General features: G+C 49.0%; 2 protein-coding genes across 2 annotated transcripts in view; both read left to right on the forward strand.

Moving 5' to 3' along the window:
• The window catches only part of LOC127058429 (myb/SANT-like DNA-binding domain-containing protein 2), a 606,575-nt gene that overhangs the window by 333,096 nt on the left and 248,452 nt on the right, over window positions 1-25,027 (forward strand). The gene's annotated exons all lie outside the window — the stretch shown is intronic.
• The window catches only part of HCN4 (hyperpolarization activated cyclic nucleotide gated potassium channel 4), a 172,957-nt gene continuing 152,668 nt past the window's right edge, over window positions 4,739-25,027 (forward strand). The window contains exon 1 of the mRNA XM_050968126.1: window positions 4,739-5,463. Coding sequence (XP_050824083.1) covers window positions 4,829-5,463 — 635 coding nt within the window. The 5' untranslated portion in view covers window positions 4,739-4,828. The remainder of the gene's footprint in view (window positions 5,464-25,027) is intronic.

A 25,027-nucleotide genomic window follows, 5' to 3' on the forward strand; every position in this document is an offset into this window, starting at 1 on the left:
AAACTTAACATTAACAAATCACTGGGACCAGATGGCATTCACCCAAGAGTTCTGAAAGAACTCAAATGTGAAGTTGCAGAACTATTAACTAAGGTTTGTAAGCTGTCCTTTAAATTGGCTTCTGTACCCAATGACTGGAAGTTAGCTAATGTAACGTTAATATTTAAAAAGGGCTCTAGAGGTGATTCCGGCAATTACAGACCAGTAAGTCTGTCAGTACCGGGCAAATTAGTCGAAACAATAGTTAAGAATAAAATTGTCAGACATATAGAAAAACAAACTGTTGAGCAATAGTCAACATGGTTTCTGTAAAGGGAAATCGTGTCTTACTAGTCTATTAGAGTTCTTTGAAGGGGTCAACAAACATGTGGACAAGGAGGATCCAGAGGACATAGTGTACTTAGATTTCCAGAGTGCCTTTGACAAGGTCCCTCAAAAAAGGCTCTTCCATAAATTAAGCTGTCATGGGATAAAAGAGAAGGTCCTTTCATAGACTGAGAACTGGTTAAAAGACAGGAAATAAAGGATAAGAAATTAATGGTAAATTCTCAGAATGGAGAGGAGTAACTAGTGGTGTTCCCCAGGGTCAGTCCTAGGACCAATCCTATTCAATTTATTCATAAATGATCTGGAGAAAGGGGTAAACAGTGAGGTGGTAAAGTTTGCAATGATACTAAACTGCTCAAGATAGTTAAGACCAAAGCAGACTGTGAAGAACTTCAAAAAGATCTCACAAAACTAAGTGACTGGGCAACAACATGGCAAATGAAATTTAATATGGATAGATGTAAAGTAATGCACACTGGAAAAATACCCCCAACTATACATACAATATTGTGGGGGCTAATTTAGCTACAACGAATCAGGAAAAAGATCTTGGAGTCATTGTGGATAGTTCTCTGAAGATGTCCACGTAGTGTGCAGAGGCAGTCAAAAAAGCAAACAGGATGTTAGGAATCATTAAAAAGCGGATAGAGAATAAGACTGATAATATATTATTGCCTTTGTATAAATCCATGGTATGCCCACATCTCGAATACTGCATACAGATGTTGTCTCCTCATCTCAAAAAAGATATACTGGCATTAGAAAAGGTTCAGAAAAGGGCAACTAAAATGATTAGGGGTTTGGAGAGGGTACCATATGAGGAAAGATGAAAGAGGCTAGGACTCTTCATCTTGGAAAAGAGTAGACTAAGGGGGGATACGATAGAGGTATATAAAATCATGAGTGATGTGGAGAAAGTGGATAAGGAAAAGTTATTTACTTATTCCCATAATACAAGAACTAGGGGTCACCAAATGAAATTAATAGGCAGCAGGTTTAAAACAAATAAAAGGAAGTTCTTCTTCATGCAGCACAGTCAACTTGTGAAACTCCTTACCTGAGGAGGTTGTGAAGGCTAGGACTATAACAGGGTTTAAAAGAGAACTGGATAAATTCATGGTGGCTAAGTCTGTAAATGGCTATTAGCCAGGATGAGTAAGGAATGGTGTCCCTAGCCTCTGTCTGTCAGAGGATGGAGATGGATGGCAGGAGAGAGATCACTTGATCACTGCCTGTTAGGTTCACTCCCTCTGGGTCACCTGGTATTGGCCACTGTCGGTAGACAGGATACTGGGCTAGATGGACCTTTGGTCTGACCTGGTACGGCCATTCTTATGTTCTTATGAGGCATTCAGTGGCAGAGGCCAGGAAAAAATTAAGTGAGCGCAAAGAGCAGAGGCCATACTGAGGCTAATGAGGGAGCAAACGGACATGATGAAGCATCTGTAGGAGCTGCAGGAAGAGCACAGATCTCCACTGCATCCACTGTATAACCGTCTAACCTCCTCCCCCAAGTTCCATATCCGCCTCACCCAGATGCCCAAGAACATGGGGAGGAGGCTCCAAGCACCCAGACACTCCACTGCAGAGGATGGCTCAAGCAACAGAAGGCTGTCATTCAGACAGTTTGTTACTGTGACTATAATAAACAATGTGGCCTTGTCCGTCCCTCCTCCCCCACCCCACCCGGGCTATCTCCTCTTGCTTAACTGTCAGGGCACCTCTCATCTTGGTTCCTGTGCTTTAGGGTGGGGGAAAGCAACTCACAGAGTTCCAGGAAAGTGGACTTAAGTATGCGAAAGTTTCACAGCCACTGGGAATCATCCCATACCTGCAACACTATGCAGTCCCACCAGTCTGTGCTTGTTTGCCTGGGCTAGAATTGGCATTCCACTGTATCAGCCAGCCCCAGTGCCACCATGATGTGCCAATTACAGCCCGTGCTTTCAGGAACGTCTGTGTCCATGTCCTCATCAAAATCCTCGTCATGCTGGTGTCTCTTAGCCTGGTTCTGCACATACTGTAATATAATGCGTGAGGTGTTCACCGCTGCTGTTGCGAGCACTGTAATGGTGAGCTGAGTGAGCTCCATGTTTGCTGTGGTATGGCATCTGCATGGGTAACCTAGGAAAAAAGGCATTAAACGATTGTCTGCCGTTGCTTTCATGGAGGGAGGGGCGACAACATGTGCCCAAAACCACCCGCGACAATGTTTTTGCCCCATCAGGCATTGGGAGCTTAACTCAGAATTCCAGTGGGCAGCAGAGACTGTGGGATAGCTACCCACAGTGCACCGCTCCGTGAGTTGATGCTAACCACGGTAGTGAGGATACACTCCGCTGATTTAATGCGCTTAGTGTGGACATACACAATTGACTGTATAAAATCCATATTTAAAAATAGACTTCTATAAAATGGACCTAATTTCGTAGTGTAGACAAACACATCCCTCACTGAGGAGGGGGACAGGTCTGTAATCCTGACAGAGGTTTGAGTTTTCTAATCTACTGGAACATTTCAAAATTGACACCCCTTCCGCCCTTCTGAAGGAAAGTTCACAATCCCGCCAGCTGGGTGTTAGAGTGTTTCACAGGAGTCAGTCGGTGTAGGTCCTGTCACTGGCTGCAAGGGCGGGCCGAGACTCCGCTGCTGGCTGCATTTCCTCGAAGTCAGAACTCCAGTGACTGACACATCCCGCTGCCATAGACCGCTGGAGAGCGGACTGCGCCGCCAATGACTGACAGCAGCCTGCTGGGAAATCTGTACCGCTCTTCTCAGGGGAGGCGGGGGATTCCCTCCTTCGCCAGTGTACAGGCTGCCAACTAGTCCCGCACAGCGTGCACGGGCGTGGCCTTTTCCCGATTTAGGTTTATTTTACACAAAGGGAAAGGAAATAGAGAGCGGAGGACTTAGACCCCCACGTACAATACAGACTACCATGCTCCATCCAGTAGGCCAAATTCATCCTTGCGGTAACTCGTTGGGCTGCAAAGACAGGGCACCGGGGGCAGTTCGCAAATCTACGAGTTTAGAAAAGCTGCTATGGAAAATAGCCACCCCGAATAGCCTCCATCCATTAGCGCGCATGACCAAATCCCCCTCCCTAGGAATACGCCTGGCTGTGTCCTGACCCCACCGCTTCAGCATCCCTTAAGGGAGGTTCAGTGCAGGGCTGTGCCGGGACAGAGGCTCTCCAGGCCAGCACCAGTCTCCTGGGAGACGCGGTGAGTCTGGGGTGAACTGCTGAGTCAGCTGCTCCCTGCCAAGCGGTTTCCCCACGTCTCAGGGAGAGCCCAGGCTTTCCAGCCCCTCCCGACATCAAACCCAGCCTGCCTGGTTTGCGTGGGGGGGCGGGGGTGTCTTTGAAATATAGCTTTGGAATGACCGCTACAGATCCAACCCCGCCAGGGGAGACAGACAGTAACGTTTACAGGACTCAGGGGAACGCAAGAAACAGGGAAGCCAGAAACCCATCCATGGCTTGCCGGCGTGTAGAGAGTAAGATAGCTTCCTTCCAGCGCAACCTGCGACCGAAACGCCGCGCATCCCTCAGACCCTCTGCTTTGCATGCAAGCACGTGTCCAGCACGCCAGCTTTTCAAGGTGAACTGGTCTCGCTTTAGCTTTGCATTTTTCCCCTTTCACCAAAGTCACAGTGTTTTCGGGAGCAAAACTGCAATGACACAGCCACAACTCCAAGAACGAACGGAAATGAACCTGTCTTGGTCTTTTTAACATTTGTAATTCATTACCCCCAAGAAGTTTCCTCTGAAACTAAACTGTACAATAAACCTACTCAATGAGCGAAGAGAACCCCGGGATCTCGGACCAGGAGCAGAGCTGCAGTGCCCAGTCCGAATGGACATTGCAGGCTGCGCTCAGAAATATTGCAGTGTCCATCTAGCTATACACCACCTGCCCAGCCTGACGTTGCCCTTTTAAGAAGCCAGGGTGATGGCTCAGGTAGGCAGAGCTGTTTGCAGTAGCGCTCCTATGGCAACCCAATTGAATCAGATAGCCTCATGAATATTCCCAGCCCTGGCAGCTGCAGGAGAGATGAGGAGGGCAGTGATGTCAGCAAGCTGGGGATGCTGCAAGTTGCGGTTAATTGTGTCTTAGTGGCTGGGGGGCGAGGAGCGGAGGCGCCCCGGGGTGATGTGCGCTGTGCCGGAGCCGCAGCCCCAGCCCGTTCGCAGGCGGCATGGCCACGGCTGCTGCGGCCGCGGGGTAAGCCCTGAGTGCGGCTCTGCCCTAGACTTGCCCGGCGGCGGGGCTCGGGGCGGCCCCGGATTGCAGTGACCCCACCCCCCGGGGAGCAGGCGGCCAGGAGCCGAACCAGGACGAGGGGGGGCTGCTGTCCCCTGGCGCGGCCGCGGAGCCGAGCCTGATGCAGAGCCAGTGGCCGGCACGCTCCGGCGAGGAGATGACACGCCTGCCGCCGGCCCCCCCTGCCCGGTGAGCTGGGGTGCGGGAGGCCGGGTCCCCGGGGCGGAGCAGCCGCCATGGACAAGCTGCCCCCCGCCATGCGCAAGCGGCTCTACAGCCTGCCCCAGCCCGGTGGGTCCAAGGCGTCGATCATGGACGAGGAGGGAGACGTCGACAAGGACACCCGCAGGCGGAGCATCCGCCTCAAGCCGTTGCCCGCGGCTGGGGGCACCCGGGGAGATGCCGGCCTGGAGCTGGGCGCCAAGAGCAGCACCAACGGGGACTGCCGGCGCTTCCGCGGCAGCCTGTCCTCGCTGGCCAGCCGGCACCTGCACGACGCGGCCGAGGGCACGCGGCTCATTGGGGGTGAGGGGGAGGTGGCCTCCCCTGGCGAGGAGCGAAGACCCCCGGGCGGCGGGGAGCCCAGGCCCCTGCTGGCCCCCGCCCCGTCCCCCCCGCTGGAGCCACATGCCCTGCCCGCCTCCGCCTCCATCAAAGTGGAAGGCGGGGCGGGGGGCGACCAGATCACCCCGGACGAGGAGCTGCGGCTGGGCCAGGCCGGCTTCATGCAGCGCCAGTTCGGGGCCATGCTGCAGCCGGGGGTCAACAAGTTCTCGCTGAGGATGTTCGGCAGCCAGAAGGCGGTGGAGCGGGAGCAGGAGCGGGTCAAGTCCGCCGGGTTCTGGATCATCCACCCCTACAGCGACTTCAGGTACTGAGATCTCGCCAGCCCCAGCCTAGAGCCCCCCCAACCCCGCCAGACGTGTCCAGCCCAGAGCCCTTCACCACCCAGCCTGCGCGTTGCGTCCCACCAGCCTAGACCCCCCGCCTGCTGCGCCCCTCCCAGCCCACAGCCCCCTGCCCGGAGGGAACCTTCCCGATTAGTTTCCCCGTCGCTGGAGCTAAAGGACGCAGCTGTTGCTGAGCAGCCCCAATGCAGACCCGCTCTCGCTCTCCGCAGGGTTTATTTGTTTAAGCAAAACTTTACTGCCCCCATCTTATTTTTGACTATATTTTCAAATGTATCATCATTTTTGACTATATTTTCAAATGTATCATCAGCTCCCACCTGCGTTAAGGGCCACTCCACAGTCCGGGGTAACTGGGAACCTGCCCCCCACCTGATGCACAGTTGTGGTTAGTTTGGTGCCTGCAGCTTGCTAAACTGCTCCTGCCTCTCCACTTCTACCCCTAGGGTCTACTTTGTTCAGGTTCTAGCTCTGCTGTTTGCTGTTGATCCCTAGATCGTTATTCTCTCCCCCTCCACACCCCCCCCACAGCCCAGCCTGTGGAGTGAGGATGTTGCTGTTGCTCCATAGGGCTACTTACTGCATCACCACTCGCCAGGCATTTGTATGTGCAAGGGATAGCACAATTCATTAAGCAGAATCCTAGTCCTTCAAAAATGGTAAAGACTTTTTTTTGTTGCATGTATAGATGCTGTTTGTGGAAGTAATTTGAATGGGGTTAGTTAACCTGGTTTTGCTACAGAACTGTTCTCACTTTCACTGAAGTGGGAATCTTTCATTGTGGGTTAATGAGAGAATTAACTTGTAAGCAGTAGAGCCAATTTCTTGAATGCTCTCTGTCACAGTATTTGGATATTTCTGGGTGAACTGATGGCTACTGTACAGGCAAGTGTTCCTCAGTGCAATATGTAAAGTACTGCAGTCAGTAAGGGAGTACTTAGTGCAAGCAATGTCCAAAGTTTATTGCTTTGGCTTTAATTACAGCAGGTTTATACACTACATTAAAATACAGTAGAAGCTCCCCATACAAATACATATCACAAAATACACACTGCAAATCAACCAGCCCAGCATTATCTCCTAGGATGGTGTCAGGGAGATGGTTGTAGGGGAGGGGGAGTGTTGATTTCTTACCAATACAAAGCCCCTGAAACTATATTTTAGAGATTTAAAAATCAGTTCACACATTTCAAGGGTCTACACCTGCCAGTGATCAGATTAATTGATATTTCTTGAATTAACACACAATAATAGGGTTTTGTTAAATCTGGAAGAACTGCACTGTCAATTAAATCCATGCATTGAAGTGTCCCAAATGCACTGCTGACCCAGCACATAAGGGTTTCCAATAGTCACATCATCATATTTAGTCCTTGTATGCATAATCTCCTTTATGGCTGGATTGAAAAGGGTTTAAAATTGCCTCCCATTTGTGATGTCTCACAGACACCATGGAATGTGGGGGGTTGGCTTGAAAAACAATAATTGTGTGGCCTTGTCTTCAAATCTTTGTCTTATCTGCCTCTGCCTGGATGTAAAACTGAACCAAACCTCTGTGGCCTCTTAGGTTATTCTAGTGAACTGTTCTCTTGCATACGGTATCTTAAACGGTTTGTTTGGTTCTCTGAGCGGACTCCATCCAAAAATAGCCAGAGCTTGCATGTTTCGCTCATACTCTGGATTCATTCTCCTCTTCTTTCTTTAGGGCTAATTTTTCAGCATAGAACCAGACTGTCAAACTCCAATACAGAGATGTTTGTAATAGTAGCCAGTGTGCCTCTCATTCCAAGGTGAGATGTTCCTATTTGGCTAGACTTGCTAAATTAGCCAACACTTGCTGCTTAAAATAGAGCAACACGTTATGAGGTAAGTTTTTATTTCTGAGGTGCTGCAATGCATGGCCATTCACAGCATCACATACAGGAATAAAACATGCAGGCAAGTTAGACACACCCAGACCAAATGATAGGACCAAGCCTGTAACATGCATATATGTGATTTGTTAGTATTAATAATTAAATCCTTGCCTGATGTAGCCTTGTGTTTGTGCAGAGATGACAGAGCTGGCTGGATATTGTCCTCAGGTGCAAGGCACTCTTGGTTTTAAATTCCAGTTAAGATGAGCTGTTGCTGTTTTGTGTTCTGTTGTAGCCCTATGCTAGAAACCTGGCACACAATATATGCTTTCTCCCCACAGGCTGTACTGGGCCCGCCACAGATGGGACAGCAGCATTGGTTACACAATGGATGTTAGGGCAGGGGATGAAGAGAGGGGGAGATGAAACAATATTTTATGGCCATTGCCTGTCTTCCCCACACTGTTTTCCCCCCTTTCCCTGCTTCTAGGTCCCTTGAGACTATCCCTGTGAAGGTGACTGCCACTGAAAGGAAATGTGTAGACTTCCCTGAGAATACTGCCTGTGACCAGTGTTTGAGCTGAAGGGGACAAATGGAATTTTCCCTGATTTTTGGTGCTGAAGCATTCTTCCTGGGGGCAACTTAGTTCTCCCTTTTATGGATGACAATATTTTTGGCCTCTGAAATGCAGCAGATTGCAAAAAATAGTAGGTATTATCAAAGCACTTCCAAGGGCTGGATATCCTTTAGCCAAAGGACTTTATTTCCTCCATTGCAAATTACTCAGTGCAACACTGACTGCTCCTAATCAAAGGCAGGTGCAGATTCTGTGCTGTTAGGACAGTATAATGGGCCTGATTCTCTGTTGCCCTGTAACTGCATAGTCTCCAAAGTGCTAGGGGAAAATTTTGTAATGACAACAAGGAATCTGGTGGCAAAACCCACGAAAGCTTATGCCCATACAAATCTGTTAGTCTTTAAGATGCCACCGGACTCCTCGTTGTTTTTATGGATACAGACTACAATGACTCCCTCTGATATTTTGTAATGACTACACAAGGTCCAGGGCAATGGACAATCAGGTCCTAGATCGTGTTTCCTGCCTCTCTAGGGTAACCAGTTTGACCGTTGAGAGTAGCTCTTGCACCTGCAAGACAGAGATCTGGAAAATCATTGCTGTTGCATTAAACTGCTGGGGATGTGAACCTGTGGGCTGGATGCCTTGGTATGTCAAGTCACTATTACTGGGCCTGATTCTGCCCTGACTTACATTGGTGTAATTCTACTTGCTTCACTGGAGGTCCTTCTGATTTATAAGGGCATGCGGGCAGTTCCTGTTGCAGTGGCACAACAGATGCTTTCATCATAGATTGTCATTAAAGAATCTGTTTTACACCTAATATGGTTAATTCAGTGGCAAATCTATGACCCCTCCAATAGTAAGATGAGTTAATACGGATTAATGCTCCATTGATCCCAGCTTCTAGTCCATTGCAAGAGGAAAAGAAACTGAATGACCTTTATAAAAATCAACTCCAGTGTCCTAAGTATGGTGACTAATGAATGGGCTAATTCTAGAAGCACTTAAAAAGTGACTTAACCAATACACTTTCTATTAGAAATTGCTGTTACGCTGAGAAGCATACCTATGTATTAGTTACCAGAGTCTATTTGCATTCATGGTTGATTGCACATCAGTGCAGATTCAATGTACGTTTCCTAAATCAAGATTTATGTGAAACTTTGAAAGCTTTTTCAGTGGTTAGATAAATAGATTCATAATTTCTAACTTGGAGGAAGCATTGATCCAGTACAATTTGTTTAAGATAAAATAATAGGCAAACAATGATAGATTTTTGTTTGTGAAGGATATTGGGGGTATCTGCTCTCTCTGTGGTCAGGAGCTGCTTGCAAAGTGGGCGTGGCATGCTGCTGTTTAGAGTGAACTGAGCCACAAATGTCACGTGAAATGTACGAATATCAGGAACTGGTAAGGAGCACAGTTGTTTTCATTCCTGAATATGGGCCCAATCCCCCGGATACTATCAGCCATAGTTCTTTCTACTGTGGAATCAATAGAACTGCTCCTAGTAGTGCACACTAAACCTGGTAGCGTTTGCAAGCCTGGGCCAATGAGGGGATGAGAAACACAAGGCCCATGATTGTTTTTTAATAGACTTACTGATCTGTGAAGGATCCCTGGGGCACTAGTGGATCTGTGCTTATCCACTAGTGGATCTTTCCTTGCTTATCTTTTTACTCATTGTTTTGCTAAGATGAAAAACCATTTGCAACATGTACAGTGATACCCACTGCCTATGTCAGTTCATCAGGCAGGTATTGTCAACCCTGTTCTGAATCAGCAATGGTATGCTCGTTACCTACTGTTGTAAAATGGCTCTGAGTGCCACCTCTCTGCATCATTTTATGCCTGCCCATGTTCTGAGACCACCCACCATAGTGAACTCTGATCCTGTGAATTGCTTGCTACTCTTAGTGAAATGGAATGGAAGCTGCACATTGTTTCAGTGTCAGAAAGCAAATTGAGTGAGATCTCTGTTTAAAATGAGAGGTAGAAGAAGCTCTGCCTGTTAGTAAAAATGGCAGGTATAGCCCAGTCATAGACACAGGTTAAAACAGATGGTTCAAACACTGAAGTCTCTTTTCTTATTTTCAAACTGATTATGCTTGGGTTAAAACTGGTGCTACGTTGCTAATTGTGAAATAGTTTCACTGAGCCCCGTCCTGCCATCCTTACTTAGGCAAAACCTCCCATTGACTTCCATGGGAGTAGTACTCTAGGGTATTTAGTAGGAATGGTTCAGGGTGTCACAGCTTCAGGGAAACTGCAACTGTATTCCATCTCCTCCCGCCACCCTATCTAGCCCAGGAGTGCCCAGTCATGTCTCAGATTTCTGCTGTCACTTGTCTCCGGACAGGAACTCTTGACCCACTCTGTTCTGATGGGGGATTTTTAAGGCCACACAGCTCCCTGCCATCCACTGAAATATCCCCAGCAAGCCAGTCTGCTTAAAGGCCAACCCTGTGTGTTGCTTTCTCTCTGAAGACGACACTGTTTTTACTGAAAGGAACAAGTTACCACCGAGTTCTTCCTAAGCAAGCACATTCTTCAGGTAAAAGCATTACAGAGAAAACATATAAAAACAATAAATGGATTTAAACACATACCAGGAGTCACTCATGAGTCTTATGGGGCCCTAGTAATCCAAAGTCTTTCCAACGCTTCTGCAATGGTTTCCCTCCTCCCCCTTGGACAGAAGGCCTTGTTTGCTGGATCAGAAAGCAGGCCCTGCATCAGTTTAAACCTGACCTTTTTATATCAAAAGCCCTTTCTTTGTCTGTTGGGCTCTGGAAAACCCAGTTGAACCAGTCTATGCACCCCCCACCCCCTCTGAAATGATGCCCCTCTGGAGGTGTTTATAACCTAGCTGATTCACTTGTATCATCCCCTCACTGTTTGTTGTTTGTGAAGGAGTTGTTGTAACAATCCCTGTCCCACAGTGATACATTATACATTTAACGCAGCATGCTTCCAGAGATATTGCATGGGGTTGCAACATCTGTCACACAAGGCTCTAATCCAAATCTCATTGAAGTAATTGGAAAGGCAGTTCCTGACTTCAGGGTTCCAAGAGAGGAAGCCTAGTCTTGTAGTTGGCTAGTCTAGATTCAGAGGGTCAGAGTTCTCTTCCTGCCTCTGACTCTGTGTGTGCCCGTGTCCAAACCACTTAATTTTTCTGTGCCTTAGTTCTCCATCTGTAAAATGGGAATAATAGCTCCCTGCCTTACAAGGGTGTTACGGTGAAAAGTGCATTTGTTTATGAGGAACATCCAGCTACTAGAACAAGCACCATTTAAAGAAAATAATGCCTCTATGGGTCAAATGCTACAGCTTATTACCATAATGACAGGGCAAGATTTGGACCATTACCATAGTGGCTCTCAACCCTTCCAGAGTACTTTACCCTCTTTAAGAGTCTGATTTGTCTTGCATACCTCTATGTTTCACCTCACATAAAAACTACTTGCTTGCAAAATCAGACCTAAAAATACAGAAGTATTGAAGTAATTGGAAAGGTTTCACTATTATTATACTATGTTATTACTACACTATTACTGAAAAATTGCTTACTTTCTCATTTGTACCATATAATTATAAAATAAATCAACTGGAATGGAATATAAATATTGTACTTACTTTTCAGTGTATAGTATATAGAGCAGTATAAACAAGTCATTGTATGAAATTTTAGCTTGTACTGACTTCACTAGCTGTAAAACTAGGAAAATATCTAAATGAGTTGAGTATTAGGGGGGTAGCCGTGTTAGTCTAGATCTGTAAAAGCAGCAAAGAATCCTGTGGCATCTTATAAACTAACAGATGTTTTGGAGCATGAGCTTTCGTGGGTGAATACCCATTTCATCGGATGCATGTAGTGGAAATTTCCAGGGGCAGGTATATATATGCAAGCAAGAAGCAAGCTAGAGATAACGAGGTTAGTTCAATCAGGAAGGATGAGGCCCTGTTCTAGCAGTTGAGGTGTGAAAACCAAGAGAGGGAAACTGGTTTTGTAGTTGGCAAGCCATTCACAGTCTTTGTTTAACCCTGAGCTGATGGTGTCAAATTTGCAGATGAACTGAAGCTCAGCAGTTTCTCTTTGAAGTCTGGTCCTGAAGTTTTTTTGCTGCAGGATGGCCACCTTAAGATCTGCTATAGTGTGGCCAGGGAGGTTGAAGTGTTCTCCTACAGGTTTTTGTATATTGCCATTCCTAATATCTGATTTGTGTCCATTTATCCTTTTCCGTAGCAGAGGGGGCATTGCTGGCATATGATGGCGTACATTATATTATATATAATATAGGCCATCATATGCCAGCAATGCCCCCTCTGCTATGTACATTGGCCAAACTGGACAGTCTCTACGGAAAAGGATAAATGGACACAAATCAGATATTAGGAATGGCAATATACAAAAACCTGTAGGGGAGCACTTCAACCTCCCTGGCCACACTATAGCAGATCTTAAGGTGGCCATCCTGCAGCAAAAAAACTTCAGGACCAGACTTCAAAGAGAAACTGCTGAGCTTCAGTTCATCTGCAAATTTGACACCATCAGCTCAGGGTTAAACAAAGACTGTGAATGGCTTGCCAACTACAAAACCAGTTTCTCCTCCCTTGGTTTTCACATCTCAACTGCTAGAACAGGGCCTCATCCTCCCTGATTGAACTAACCTCGTTATCTCTAGCTTGCTTCTTGCTTGCATATATATACCTGCCCCTGGAAATTTCCACTACATGCATCCGACGAAGTGGGTATTCACCCACGAAAGCTCATGCTCCAAAACGTCTGTTAGTCTATAAAGTGCCACAGGATTCTTTGCTGCTTTTAGATGAGTTGATGTACCCCCTGGAAGACCTCTGTGTACCCCCAGAGGTATGAGTACCCCTGGTGGAGAACCAATGCTGTAGAATTCTGCTGTGATTATGTATATTATACAACAGCAAAACACCAATGTATGTTGAAAGAATGTTACTGAGGCAGCAAAGTGAAGCCTTATAGGAAATGCCAGTATTTCAGAGCAGCATTCAGACCATCCTTTCTCTTCCTGCAGTCTCCTGCCTCGTTCATCACACATCTTCCAACTTCTCCAACAAATGGGGCAGGGGGTCTTACCAACAACAGTCTCCTTCATTACACAGTCATTCATTCATTCTATTCTATAGGGGCTGATCCTGTTCACTGAGTGAGTCGGGAGTCATGTGGAAAAAATAGCATATGCTCATGTAATTACCATATCGTAATGCATAGACACAAGGGGGTTGAGTTAAGGTTGTACAGGCAATCTTAATTTGGGCATTTCCTATCTTTTGAGTGCTTGATTTTGCAATCTTAATAATATTCTTTTAAAATAGTTTTGTGTGTGTCATTTCCTAGTTTTTAAGTTTGCTTTTTAAAAAATACAGAAATTCCATCATATCGGATCATAATAGCACACATGCAGATCATCAGTAGGGTTGGTACCTTTAGATCCGCCACGCAGACCTCTACCACTTGAGCTGACAGAGAGCAGCAGTAGCCAGGGTATCTATGTAGACCAGCACTAAAAGGGTGAGAGAGAGACACTATGGTTTTCACAGCTATTTGGTGACATCAGAGGAATGGTGACACTTAGGAATCTTGAGTTCCATTCTAGCCTGGGGTGTGTGCTCTGATGGGTTCGTGCTCTTATGCTCATTTTCCCCAAGCTTCCCCCTCTAATCAGTCCCTTTGTCAGTCTTGTCTCTTTCCTACCCCATCTTAGCCAGTTCCAGTCTCCCCTCCTCAGATTCTTTATCTCAGTCTCCTTGCCCAATAAGGCCTAGTCTTATGCCTCTGGGCACCCATTTTGTCTCCCCTGCACTCCCAGTCCCTGCCTGTCTATTCTTAGCCCCTCCCCCATATTTGTTCCCATTTTCCTTGCCCAGTTTCCCTCCCACTCCTTATCTAATTTATCCCCTCACCCTGGTCTCCACCAATGCCTCCTCTGCTCACGGTCCCCAGGCCCACTGGCTCCCAGTACTAATCTCCCTCTGCAGGTTCTTCATCCAATCTGTGTCGTCATTGTTCCATCCTGGCTCCTTGACTCAGGGCAGGGCTTTAATGTGTGTGGTCTTGGTTTCCCAGTGCTGTAAAAAGCCCACCTCCATGAGGGGAGTAGCTATCCTGGCACTTTACAGTGGTGAAATTTGCAGTGCTCAGGGGGGTGTTTTTTCACACCCCATGAGCGAGAAAGTTGCAGTGCTGTAAAGTGTCAGTATAGACAAGACCTTGGTCTCTTTGCCCAGCAAGTCCTAGTCCCCCATACACTCTATGGCTCCTTGTCAGAGCCGTCTCCTTTCCTCGCCCCTCCTTCCTGCTTTTCTCAATCCCAGTCTTCTTGCCCAGCCAGTCCCAGTCTCCCACTTTCCCACAGCTCTTCATCTCAGTCACCCCTCTTCATCTACTGGTTCTCAGTTTCCCCATCTCCCATTTCCCTTTCCCAATCCCTTAGCCCAAGGAGTGGCAGTCCCTTTTGTTCCCCCCTTTACTGACCTAAAAGTGGAATTCTTTTTATAAAGACCAATTTTTAGATAAACTCTTCTACTTTTTGACTGCTGGATCCAAATAATCTCAATAGATAAACCTTTCAGATTACATGTGTCTATAGAAGTAAAATCTTCATCTTGCTAGGATGAAGCAGGTTTTTTTTGAGGGGGAGGGAAAGTGTGTTATAGAAGTATTTAATGATGAGCACACAGAAAAAATACATGTAAATATTTTCAGTGTTATAAACAGGTAGGGCTCTGCTGTGCAGGTGTTTTGCATTATACAATAGTCTGTGGTGCAACAAAGTAATATTGCATCAGAAAGCTTTCAGAATACAGAAACCAGAATGCTGTCTTTCTGGAGATCAGCATCATTTTAGTTTGAAACTACTGAAATGTGTGTTTTGTTTCTTATCGGTGACTCATTAGCTAAGCCACAGAATTCTTCAGACTGCTCTTGGAACCATCACGTTGGAGCACTCCTCTTTCCCACATCATGTGTTTCTCTCTCTCTTTCTCTCTCTCTCATTTTTAAAGACATGTTAGTGCCAAGGCAGTTACAGGTCGATCAAATCATTGTTGGTTATAACTGGCACTCTAACAAGCTGTTAAATCATTTAACTTGCAGATGAATGTCACTCATAAATAAAGGTGCCAAATCCTTTTCCTCCTTTGAGAACATCACAGAACCCATTTCCCTGCATATCTCTTCTCACTGATGAGCGTAAGTGAAAGGTAACTACCCGGGAACTGGCTTGTTGGAATTTGAGATTCAACCCACAATGCTAAATGAATGATGGCTGCACAGAGGGCCTGTGTAACTGTGTTCCAGTCTGATCCCTTGTGTGATTGTATAGTAGGAAGGGTGCAGCTTTTATACAACATGAGACTATGGAGAAGATTTTCAAAGGTGGAATGGGGAATCAGAAGCCCAACTCTCGTTGTCTTTCAGTGCCTAACTGCCCTTTGTGCCTGTGAAAATCTCTTTACTGATCTGTAACATTATCACCTTTAAAAGCAGCAAAGAGTCCTGTGGCACCTTATAGACTAACAGAAGTTTTGGAGCATGAGCTTTCGTGGGTGAATACCCACTTCGTCGGATGCATGTCGGATGAAGTGGGTGTTCACCCATGAAAGCTCATGCTCCTAAACTTCTGTTAGTCTATAAGGTGCCACAGGACTCTTAGTCTGGAATTGTAAAAGCAGCAAACATGGCTACCCCTCTGATAATTATCACCGTTGTGCCATCTGCCAAGCCCCTCCTGCTACTGGGATATAACAAGGCTAGTGAGCATCCGCCAGTAGAGTCAACTCTGCTTTAAGCCATTTTAAGAGATGTTTTATGTATCAACATCTCAGTTCCTCTCTCTAGGCATTCATGCCCATCACCATAGTGTCTAAGCATGTCTCATTCCCCTTCTCTATTAAATGGCTCAGCTTGCAAGTCAGAACAAGATTTTCCTAGCTAGTAACATTGAAAGCTCATTCTAGTGCCTCCAAATCACAGCTGCCTTTTCTCTGCCTCGTATATGACAGGCAGTAGGAAATATTCTGGAATCCTCGTTTAGGTGGCCAGTTTTGCTGGTGATGCATGTGGCGGAATAGAATGCAGTTTTGCTCTGCACAGATGTATGGGCTCTGCAATGCTGACAGCACTAAAATGTAGTGGTGTTTTTTTGGTCAGCGGACAAAGCGGTTAGGATGTTGGGAACATTGAGGAGGGAGCAGGTGTGTGCTAGGCACTAATGAGGTGCCATTCTATTGGCCCTTTTCTAACCTTGACCCTAGTTTAATGCTTCATTTCTTTGGAGTCCCTTTACAAATGCAGAATATTTGCCCCATGCAGTATATTCATGTCAAACGTGGCCATCCTGTGCTTAGCGTTAGCACCAGAATGTAATACAAGCAGACAGTTGCTCCTGTTAGGACACCGCATGCAGCAATGGAAGGATGTGTCAATAAGAGAGAGGCAGATGATGATGATCCAGAGGGGAATTCCAAGGTCAGCTCACGGGACCATAAATCTGACATGATAGGCTCACAACCAAGCCCCAGTGAGGCACATGCGTTAATCTCATTTGTGGTGCGTCTTCTAAACATGCTAACTATTGATTTAAATCTTTGCTACTTTGGAGGGACAGGTTGCCTGTGTTTATGCATCTATTGTTAAGGAGTTTAGAAGCAGGAGAGTTTCTGCAGATGCCAGCTGACTCTGGGCAGTGAAAGGTGCAAGAGCTTCCCCTCTCTTTCATAGCTGTGGGTCTGGTTTCTGTGATTGCACAAGTGCTGGCTTTACTGGTAGTGAATATCTCCCATTCCTTGCACTTGGTACCTTATAGCTCTCCTTTCCCTTACTCTGAACTGCTCTAACGTTGCTGTAATTTGACAGACATTTAGGTCCTCTGCACATTTGGGGGATGGGAAACCTGGTGAAGTATTTATAGATTTGTTGGGGGGGAGAGAAATCTCTTGCACCGTTATCAGTGCTCCAGAGCTTGTGAAGGAGATAACAGCTGCATTCTGAAGACTTGGGGACTCCACATTAAAAAGTCTCTTACTTCCACCCATCACATCACACATGATTTTGTAGCCAGGCACTCACTCCCCACAGCACTAGTATCACTGTTGCCCAGCACAATGTCTTGTCTGCAAAGAAACAGAGTGCAATGATGGCAAGGGGTGGGTGGGCAGGGTGTTTGAAGCCCCTATTTGTCCACTGGCTCATTCTGAGAATTCAATCCCCTGTGTTATGTTAGTGAAGAGATTGCAAGAAAGGTGCTGAACCTTGGGGGTGCAGGATGAGAGAATGCAGGAGCCGATAATGGAGGTATTAGAGCTCTGCAAAGAAGCAGATGTTGCATTAGACACAGAAGCAGAACAGGGATGACACTTGTCAGGCAGTGTCCGGATTTGGACTGGCTCTCCCAACAGTCAGAATGATAACAGGGTCAATACTGACAGCTGGCTCCATGCTGCCTCTTTGCACAGAGAAAACCCTTCACTAAGTACTGATTCCCAAAGCTTGATTTCCCCCACCCCCTTGCTTATACCACTTTTTCCAGTGTTGTAACTCCACTGACTTTAATGATTTACACTGGTGTTAATGAGGACAGAGTCGGGTACCTTCCATCAACAGTCTTTAATGAACTGTAGAGAGAGGAAGGGCTCAGTATAGACTGTGGCCATATTCTGTTCTCACTTACACTAGTACAAACCTGGAGTCACCCCTTCAAAGTCAACGTGTGTGTCCCAGTGGAACTGAAGGATCAGTAGTCTCTGGAGAGGAAGCATTGTCTACCTGTCGAAGTGCAATGTTGGGAGGTGGGAGATCTGGGATCTATACTTGACCCTGGGCATAGCTACACTGGAAACTTCAAAGTGCTCCCGTGGGAATGCTCCTGCAGCAGCGCTTTGAAGTGCGAGTGTGGTCACATGAGAGCGCTGGGAGAGAGATCTCCCAGCGCTCCTGGTAATCCACCTCCATGAGGGGATTAGCGCCGAGCGCAGCTCCCAGCGCTCAGAGCCTGTCTACTTTAAAGTGTTCCAAGCGCAGTAAGTCTGGGGGGTGATTTTTCAACCCCCGAGCCAGCAAGTTAGAGCACTATAAAATGTAAGTGTAGACAAGCCCTCTGTCACACATTCATTGTCACCTAGAGCAAGTCACTCTCTTTCTCCAGCTGTATAACATGGCTAGTAATATTCAGTGACCAAGTGAGTGGTTGTGAGGCTTAACGTTGGGTAAAACTCTTTACTACTCTCAGATGGAAGGTGCTAAAGAAAGACAAAGTAGAGTTACCTGCTCTGGGATCCATTGTTCTTCTTCGAGTGATTGCTCATTTCCATTCCAGTTAGGTGTGCGTGCTTGTCGGAAGATTTTTACCCCAGGAACTCCGGTAGGTCGGCAGGTCGCCCCCTGGAGTGGCACCACCGTGATGCTGGATATATACCCCTGCCCACCCGTCCGCTCCTCAGTTCCTTCTTACCGCCCATGTCGGTCTTTGGAACAGTGGAGTGCGGCTTAGCTGTCCTCCACTTCCCTAGCTTCTCTCTGTTCGTCTAATCTCTAGTTGTGAATAGTTGACTTAGTTCTTAGTATCTTAGTTTTATAGTTTACAGTCGTTAGTTAGTTGTTTTACCTAGTTTAGTGGGGTTTGGGCTTGAGCCCTTCCCCACACCCGGTGCCGGGGCCCATGCCTTGTTCACCAGGGTTTAAACCGTGCTCGGCCTGTAGAAAGCCGATGCCCACAAGCGATCCCCACGACTCTTGCTTAAAGTGCCTCGGGGAATCGCATATCTCCGACAAGTGCCGCATTTGCAAGGCCTTTAAGCCACGGACTAAAAAGGAGAGGGACGTTCGGTTAAAGACTCTCCTTATGGAGGCAGCCCTTAACCCTCTGTCCTCGGCACCAAGCACTGACAGCTCTTCTCCGGCACCGGACCGCGCCGGCCCCGCCAAGACACCTCGGCACTGGCCTTCTCCGGTGCAGGGACCTGACCGAAGGCCTTCAACTTCTTCCACGCCATCGGTGCAGACTCTCCCGAATCGCCCGGCACCTACCCATGCCGCGACACCAACGCCTGTGGTACCGTCGACTCCAGTCCTGAGAGGGCCGTCGAGTCCGGTCCAGGAATGCTCCCCAGTGAGACCCGTCGTCGAGCTGACGGTCCCCTCCACGCCGGAGACATTCTCCTCGGCCAGGGAACTTATTGCCATGACTGAATTGGCCCTGCCTCAACCCCCGGCACCACCGGTGCGGGTTCTCCAGTCCAGAGGCAAACCTGCTGCTATGAGGCCTCCTTCGATGGAGTCGACGAGCCGACACTGATCCCGATCTAGGTCTCGGCACCACTCCAGGTCTCGCGGCCGGTCCCGATCTCGACGCCGCTCGCAGTCCCGGCACCGGTCGTACTCGCGGCGCAGATCCACCTCTTGTCCCGGTCGGTACTCTCGGTACCGCTCCGGCTCCAGTCACCACTCCCGGCACTGAGACTCTCGCAGCCAGTCCCGTCGTAGACGATCGAGATCCAGGTCGACCTCCCGGCACCGCGCTGGTTGCAGGTACCAGTCTCGGTCTCAGCACCGATACGATTCCCGGTACCGATCCCCGGCACCAAGGAGATCTCCAATGACGGGAGCTAGGGACTCATACCAGCCTCGCTCGGCTCCTCCATGGCCGTCCCGTCAGCCATCCCTGTCCTCTCAGGCGGACAGTGTATATGCCCTGGACACTGACATGCCCGCTGCCTTGTTCAGCGAGCCCCAGCCTCAGGAACATGGTCCGCAGCAGTGAGGGTTCTGGACACCTTGGGCGTACCATCAAGCCCAAGGCCCTCCCCCAGGTCCTCCGCGTTCGACAGCCTCAGAACACAGGGCACTGGAGGCCATGATTACCCTCTCTCCCCCTCCTGCTATGGAGGAAGGGGTGACCCAGCCACAGGACTCCAAGCTCCCCAGGGAGATGGACACTTTGCTTCAGGCGGAGCCCTCTTCAGACCCGCTTGTTCCAGGTCTTTCATCTTCGTCCTCTCCTGACGAGGCGGTAGCTGGAACCTCGTCGACCAGCCCTCCTCCAATTGACCTCAGGGCCCACCAGGACCTCCTCAGGCGTGTTGCGCAGAACATGAATTTACAAGCCGAGGAGGTCCCAGAGGTCTAAGATCCAGTGGTGGACATACTGTCATCTGATGCCCCCACTAGAGTGGCTCTCCCATTTATAAAAACCATACAGGCCGATGCCACTACAATATGGCAGTCTCTGGCCTCTGTTCCGCCTGCTGCGCGAGGAGTAGAGCGCAAGTACGTGGTGCCCTCAAAGCGCTATTAATATCTATATGTACATCCTCCTCCTTGCTCCCTCGTTGTCCAGTCGGTTAACGAGAAGGAGTGCCATGGCCAGCAGGCCCCAGCTCCTAAATTGAAGGACGCGAGACGTATGGACTTGCTTGGGCGTAAAGTTTACTCTGCGGGAGCTCTCCAGCTCCGGGTGTTCAACCAGCAAGCCCTCCTTAGCCACTATAGCTACAATACCTGGGCAGCGGCGGACAAATTTAAGGAGCTGCTTCCACAGGATGCATGGCAGGAGTTCTCAGCGATCCTCGACGAGGGGAAAAAGGTCGCGAGAACTTCCCTCCAAGCTTCCCTGGACGCCGCTGACTCAGCCGCCCGGTCTCTGGCCTCTGGCGTGACTATGCGCCATATCTCGTGGCTGCAAGTCTCTGGCCTCCCCCCGGAGCTTCAGCACACGATTCAGGACCTTCTATTCGAGGGTCAAGGGCTATTTTCAGACAAAACTGACCCTAGGCTGCAGAGCCTAAAAGACAACAGGGTCATTATGCGTTCGTTAGGGATGCATACGCCCGTAACTCAGTGCAGGCCCTTCCGACCCCAACAGCACCGCCTTTACCCTCAACCCCGGCAGAGACAGGACTTTGCCAGACGGTGAGGCAGAAATGGCTGCCGGAGACAATCGGGCAACCAAGGGGGCCAGAACCAAAGCTCCTCCAAGCCTCCCCCCGGGCCAAAACCTTCCTTTTGAAGGTGCGCCCGAGGGCGTTGTACTAGTTTCTTTAAAGGATCCGTCTCCGTCCTTTTCCAACCGGCTTTCCTTCTTCCTCCCTGCGTGGTCCCAGATAACGTCAGATCGTTGGGTCCTACGCACGTTGGAACTTGGAACTGCAATTTATTTCAACCTCCCCCTTCCACCCTTCTCCCTCCTCCCTCTTCAGGGACCCCTCTCATGAGCAACTCCTCCTACAGGAGGTGCAAGCACTCCTCGCCAAAGGAGCCATAGAGGAGGTACCAAAGCATGAACCGGGCAAGGGGTTTTATTCCTGCTACTTCCTGATCCCCAAGGCGAAGGGAGGTCTCAGACCAATCCTCTATCTGCGGGAACTCAACAGATACATGGTAAAGTTGAAGTTCCGTATGGTATCCCTGGGGACCATTATCCCATCCCTGGATCCTGGAGACTGGTATGCCGCCCTCGACATGCAAGATGCCTACTTCCGCATAGCCATCTTTCCACCTCACAGGAGGTTCCTCCGGTTCGTGGTCAACCGGCAGCATTTTCAGTTCGTGGTCCTCCCGTTCGGCCTCTCTACAGCCACAAGGGTATTCACCAAATGTATGGCTGTAGTCGCTGCCCACCTTCGCCACAGTCGGATACACGTCTTTCCGTATCTAGACGACTGGCTTATCCGCGGGACCTCCGAGACGTGAGTCCTCAGTCACGTCTGCATTGTCAAGAACCTTTTCCTACATCTAGGTCTAATGATCAATGTGGAAAAATCGATTCTAATCCCCACTCAGAGAATAGAGTTTATCAGGGCCACCTTGGACTCGACTCTTGCCAAAGCCTGCCTACCACTGCCGCGTTCCAGGCTCTCATGGCCATCATCCGGAGGCTGCAAGCGGCGCCGCTAACTTCGGTACGCACTTGCCTCGCTCTCTTGGGCCACATGGCGGCCTGCACGTTCGTAACGAACTACGCAAGACTGCGCCTATGGCCCCTCCAATCCTGGCTCAACTCGCAATACTGTCCAGCCAGGGATCCTATGGACATGGTCGTCACCATTCCCTCGACCGTGCTGGACTTCTTCCTGTGGTGGCTGGATCCCTCCATGGTGTGTGCGGGGCTCCTGTTCCACCCGCCCCAGCCCTCGGCGTCCCTGACAACGGACGCATCGTCCCTCGGTTGGGGGGCTCACCTCGGGCACCTACGCACCCAAGGCCGTTGGTCACCTCACGAGCTGGATCTCCACATCAACGTCCGAGAGCTGAGAGCGGTCCGCCTCGCTTGTCAGATGTTCCGACAACACTTGCAGGGCCGTTGTGTGTCAGTATTCACCGACAACACAACAGCCATGCACTATATAAACAAACAGGGCAGCACGAGATCTTCACCCCTGTGCCAGGAAACCTTACAACTATGGGACTTCTGCATAGCCCAGTCTATACACCTCGTCGCGTCCTTTCTCCCAGGAGTTCGGAACACGCTGGCGGATCGCCTCAGCAGATTCTTCCTGTCCCACGAATGGTCGCTTCGCCCGGACGTTGCTCTTTCACTCTTCCGGAAGTGGGGGTTTCCCCGGATAGACCTCTTTGCATCCCGAGGGAACAGGAAATGCCAGACTTTCTGCTCCTTTCAAGGCCTCTCACCGGGTTCAATGGCGGACGTCTTCCTTGTGCCGTGGACGACGCACCTGCTCTACGCCTTTCCACCGTTTCCACTCGTCCACAGGGTCCTACTGAAAGCACGCAGGGATAAAGCCCGCTTGATCATGATAGCTCCAGCATGGCCTCGGCAGCACTGGTACACCATGCTGCTAGACCTGTCCATAGCCGATCTTGTTCCCCTGCCTCTTCACCTGGACCTGATTACCCAGGACCACGGCAATCTCCGTCACCCGGACCTTCAGTCGCTCCACCTCACGGCGTGGCTCCTGCGTGGCTGACTCGCTCTGAGCTGCGTTGCTCCACCCCGGTGCAGCAGGTACTCCTAGGTAGCAGGAAGCCTTCCACTAGAGCTACATATTTGGCCAAGTGGAAGTGCTTCGCATGCTGGTGCGTGGAGCAGAACTTCCTTCCCACCGAGCTATCCATATCTAACATCTTGGATTACCTCTGGTCCCTCAAACAACAGGGCTTGGCGGTATCATCTCTGAGGGTCCACTTGGCGGCCATCTCTACATTCCACCCAGGAGAGGATGGCCGGTCGGTGTTTTCCCATCCGATGGTGTCTAGGTTCCTTAAGGGCCTAGAGCGCCTCTACCCTCAGGTACACCGCCCTGCCCCAACATGGGATCTTAACCTGGTTCTTGCCAGACTCATGTCCCCTCCGTTTGAACCGTTAGCAACATGCTCCCTTCTCTACCTCTCCTGGAAAACCGCTTTCCTGGTGGCCATCACGTCCACGAGAAGAGTTTCGGAACTTCGGGCCCTCACGGTGGACCCCCCGTATATGGTGTTCCACAGGGACAAGGTGCAGTTGCAGCCACATCCGGCCTTTCTCCCCAAGGTGGTATCAGCCTTCCACGTTAACCAGGAGATCTTCCTCCCTGTCTTCTTCCCAAAACCGCATGCGTCTCCCAGGGAGCAGCAGCTACACTCCCTAGACGTTCATAGAGCGCTTGCGTTTTATATAGAACGAACTAAGCCATTCCGCAGAACCCCCCAACTATTTGTCGCAGTGGCTGAGTGGATTAAAGGGCTTCCTGTCTCCTCGCAGCGGATTTCCTCCTGGGTAACATCGTGCATCCGCGCCTGTTACGACTTGGCTCACGTCCCATCAGGCCACATGACTGCGCACTCCACCAGGGCTCAAGCATCATCAGCTGCTTTCCTCACTCACGTGCCCATTCATGAAATCTGCCGTGCAGCGACCTGGTCCTCAGTCCACACTTTCGCCTCCCACTATGCCCTGTTTCAGCAGTCTAGGGATGACGCAGCCTTCAGCTCCGCCGTATTGCACTCTGCGACATCTCACTCCGACCTCACTGCCTAGGTAAGGCTTGGGAATCACCTAACTGGAATGGATATGAGCAATCACTCGAAGAAGAAAAGACGGTTACTCACGTTTGTAACTGTTGTTCTTTGAGGTGTGTTGCTCATATCCATTCCACACCTGCCCTCCTTCTCCACTGTCGGAGTCGGCAGGGGTTTATATCCAGCGCCATGGTGGCGCCACTTCAGGGGGCGACCTGCCAACCCACCGGAGTTGCTAGGGTAAAAATCTTCCGACGAGCGTGCATGCGTGGCGCGCACACCTAACTGGAATGGATGTGAGCAACACATCTCGAAGAACAACAGTTACAAAGGTGAGTAACCGTCTTTTACATAGTGTGTGTGTGATCTACAGCAGTCCGAGGATTTACAGGGCAATCTTGGAGGAATTTCTGTCTTCTGTCTTTGAAGATGTGGGATATACCCCATAGCCTGTTAATGTCACAGGCCTGAATGGATCTCCACACTGCTGGCTGATTTCTAGAGAATTGGTTCCTTTGTCCTTATCTTAATGAGACAAATTTGACCAGCACCAAATCTGAAAAACAGATAACTTCTATGATAACTTCTAACTTCACATAACAGGAATAACTTCTATGATTCTACATTGCTTGGCACGTTTTTAAAGCTAGATTAGACAATCAGTAAATGTGTCATAGGGAATAATCCTGCATCGGCAGGGAGAGCGACTAGAGGAATTCTCTCTCTTCAGTGATCTAGTGCAGCACCTTGGGAAGGATTGGGGATGCTTCCAAAATAAAATAACGCTGTGCCTTTCCCTTGTGCACAATGCACACCACAACATGGGACACTCTCTGCTTTTGGAATCGCAGCTTCTTGGTTACAGTAAATGTGACTCGATGGAAGGTCCAGCCCCAGGGTTATGCGATCTGGCCTTTTTTGGGGATGTGGCAGGCTTGGAAAACATCAGCTGGTATAATTTCCTGTGGAACAACCTTTTGAATTATCTGTTGTGACGCTGGGCTTTCAGTTCAAACGTGAATGTGCTTCAGATAAAGTCAGTCCTGATTAAATTCAGGTTAGAAAGTAGCTGAGGTGCTTGTTCCATGCTTGAGAGCTG

This window comes from Gopherus flavomarginatus, chromosome 9 (genome assembly GCF_025201925.1).
Source record: "Gopherus flavomarginatus isolate rGopFla2 chromosome 9, rGopFla2.mat.asm, whole genome shotgun sequence".
NCBI classification, from domain to species: Eukaryota; Metazoa; Chordata; order Testudines; family Testudinidae; genus Gopherus; species Gopherus flavomarginatus.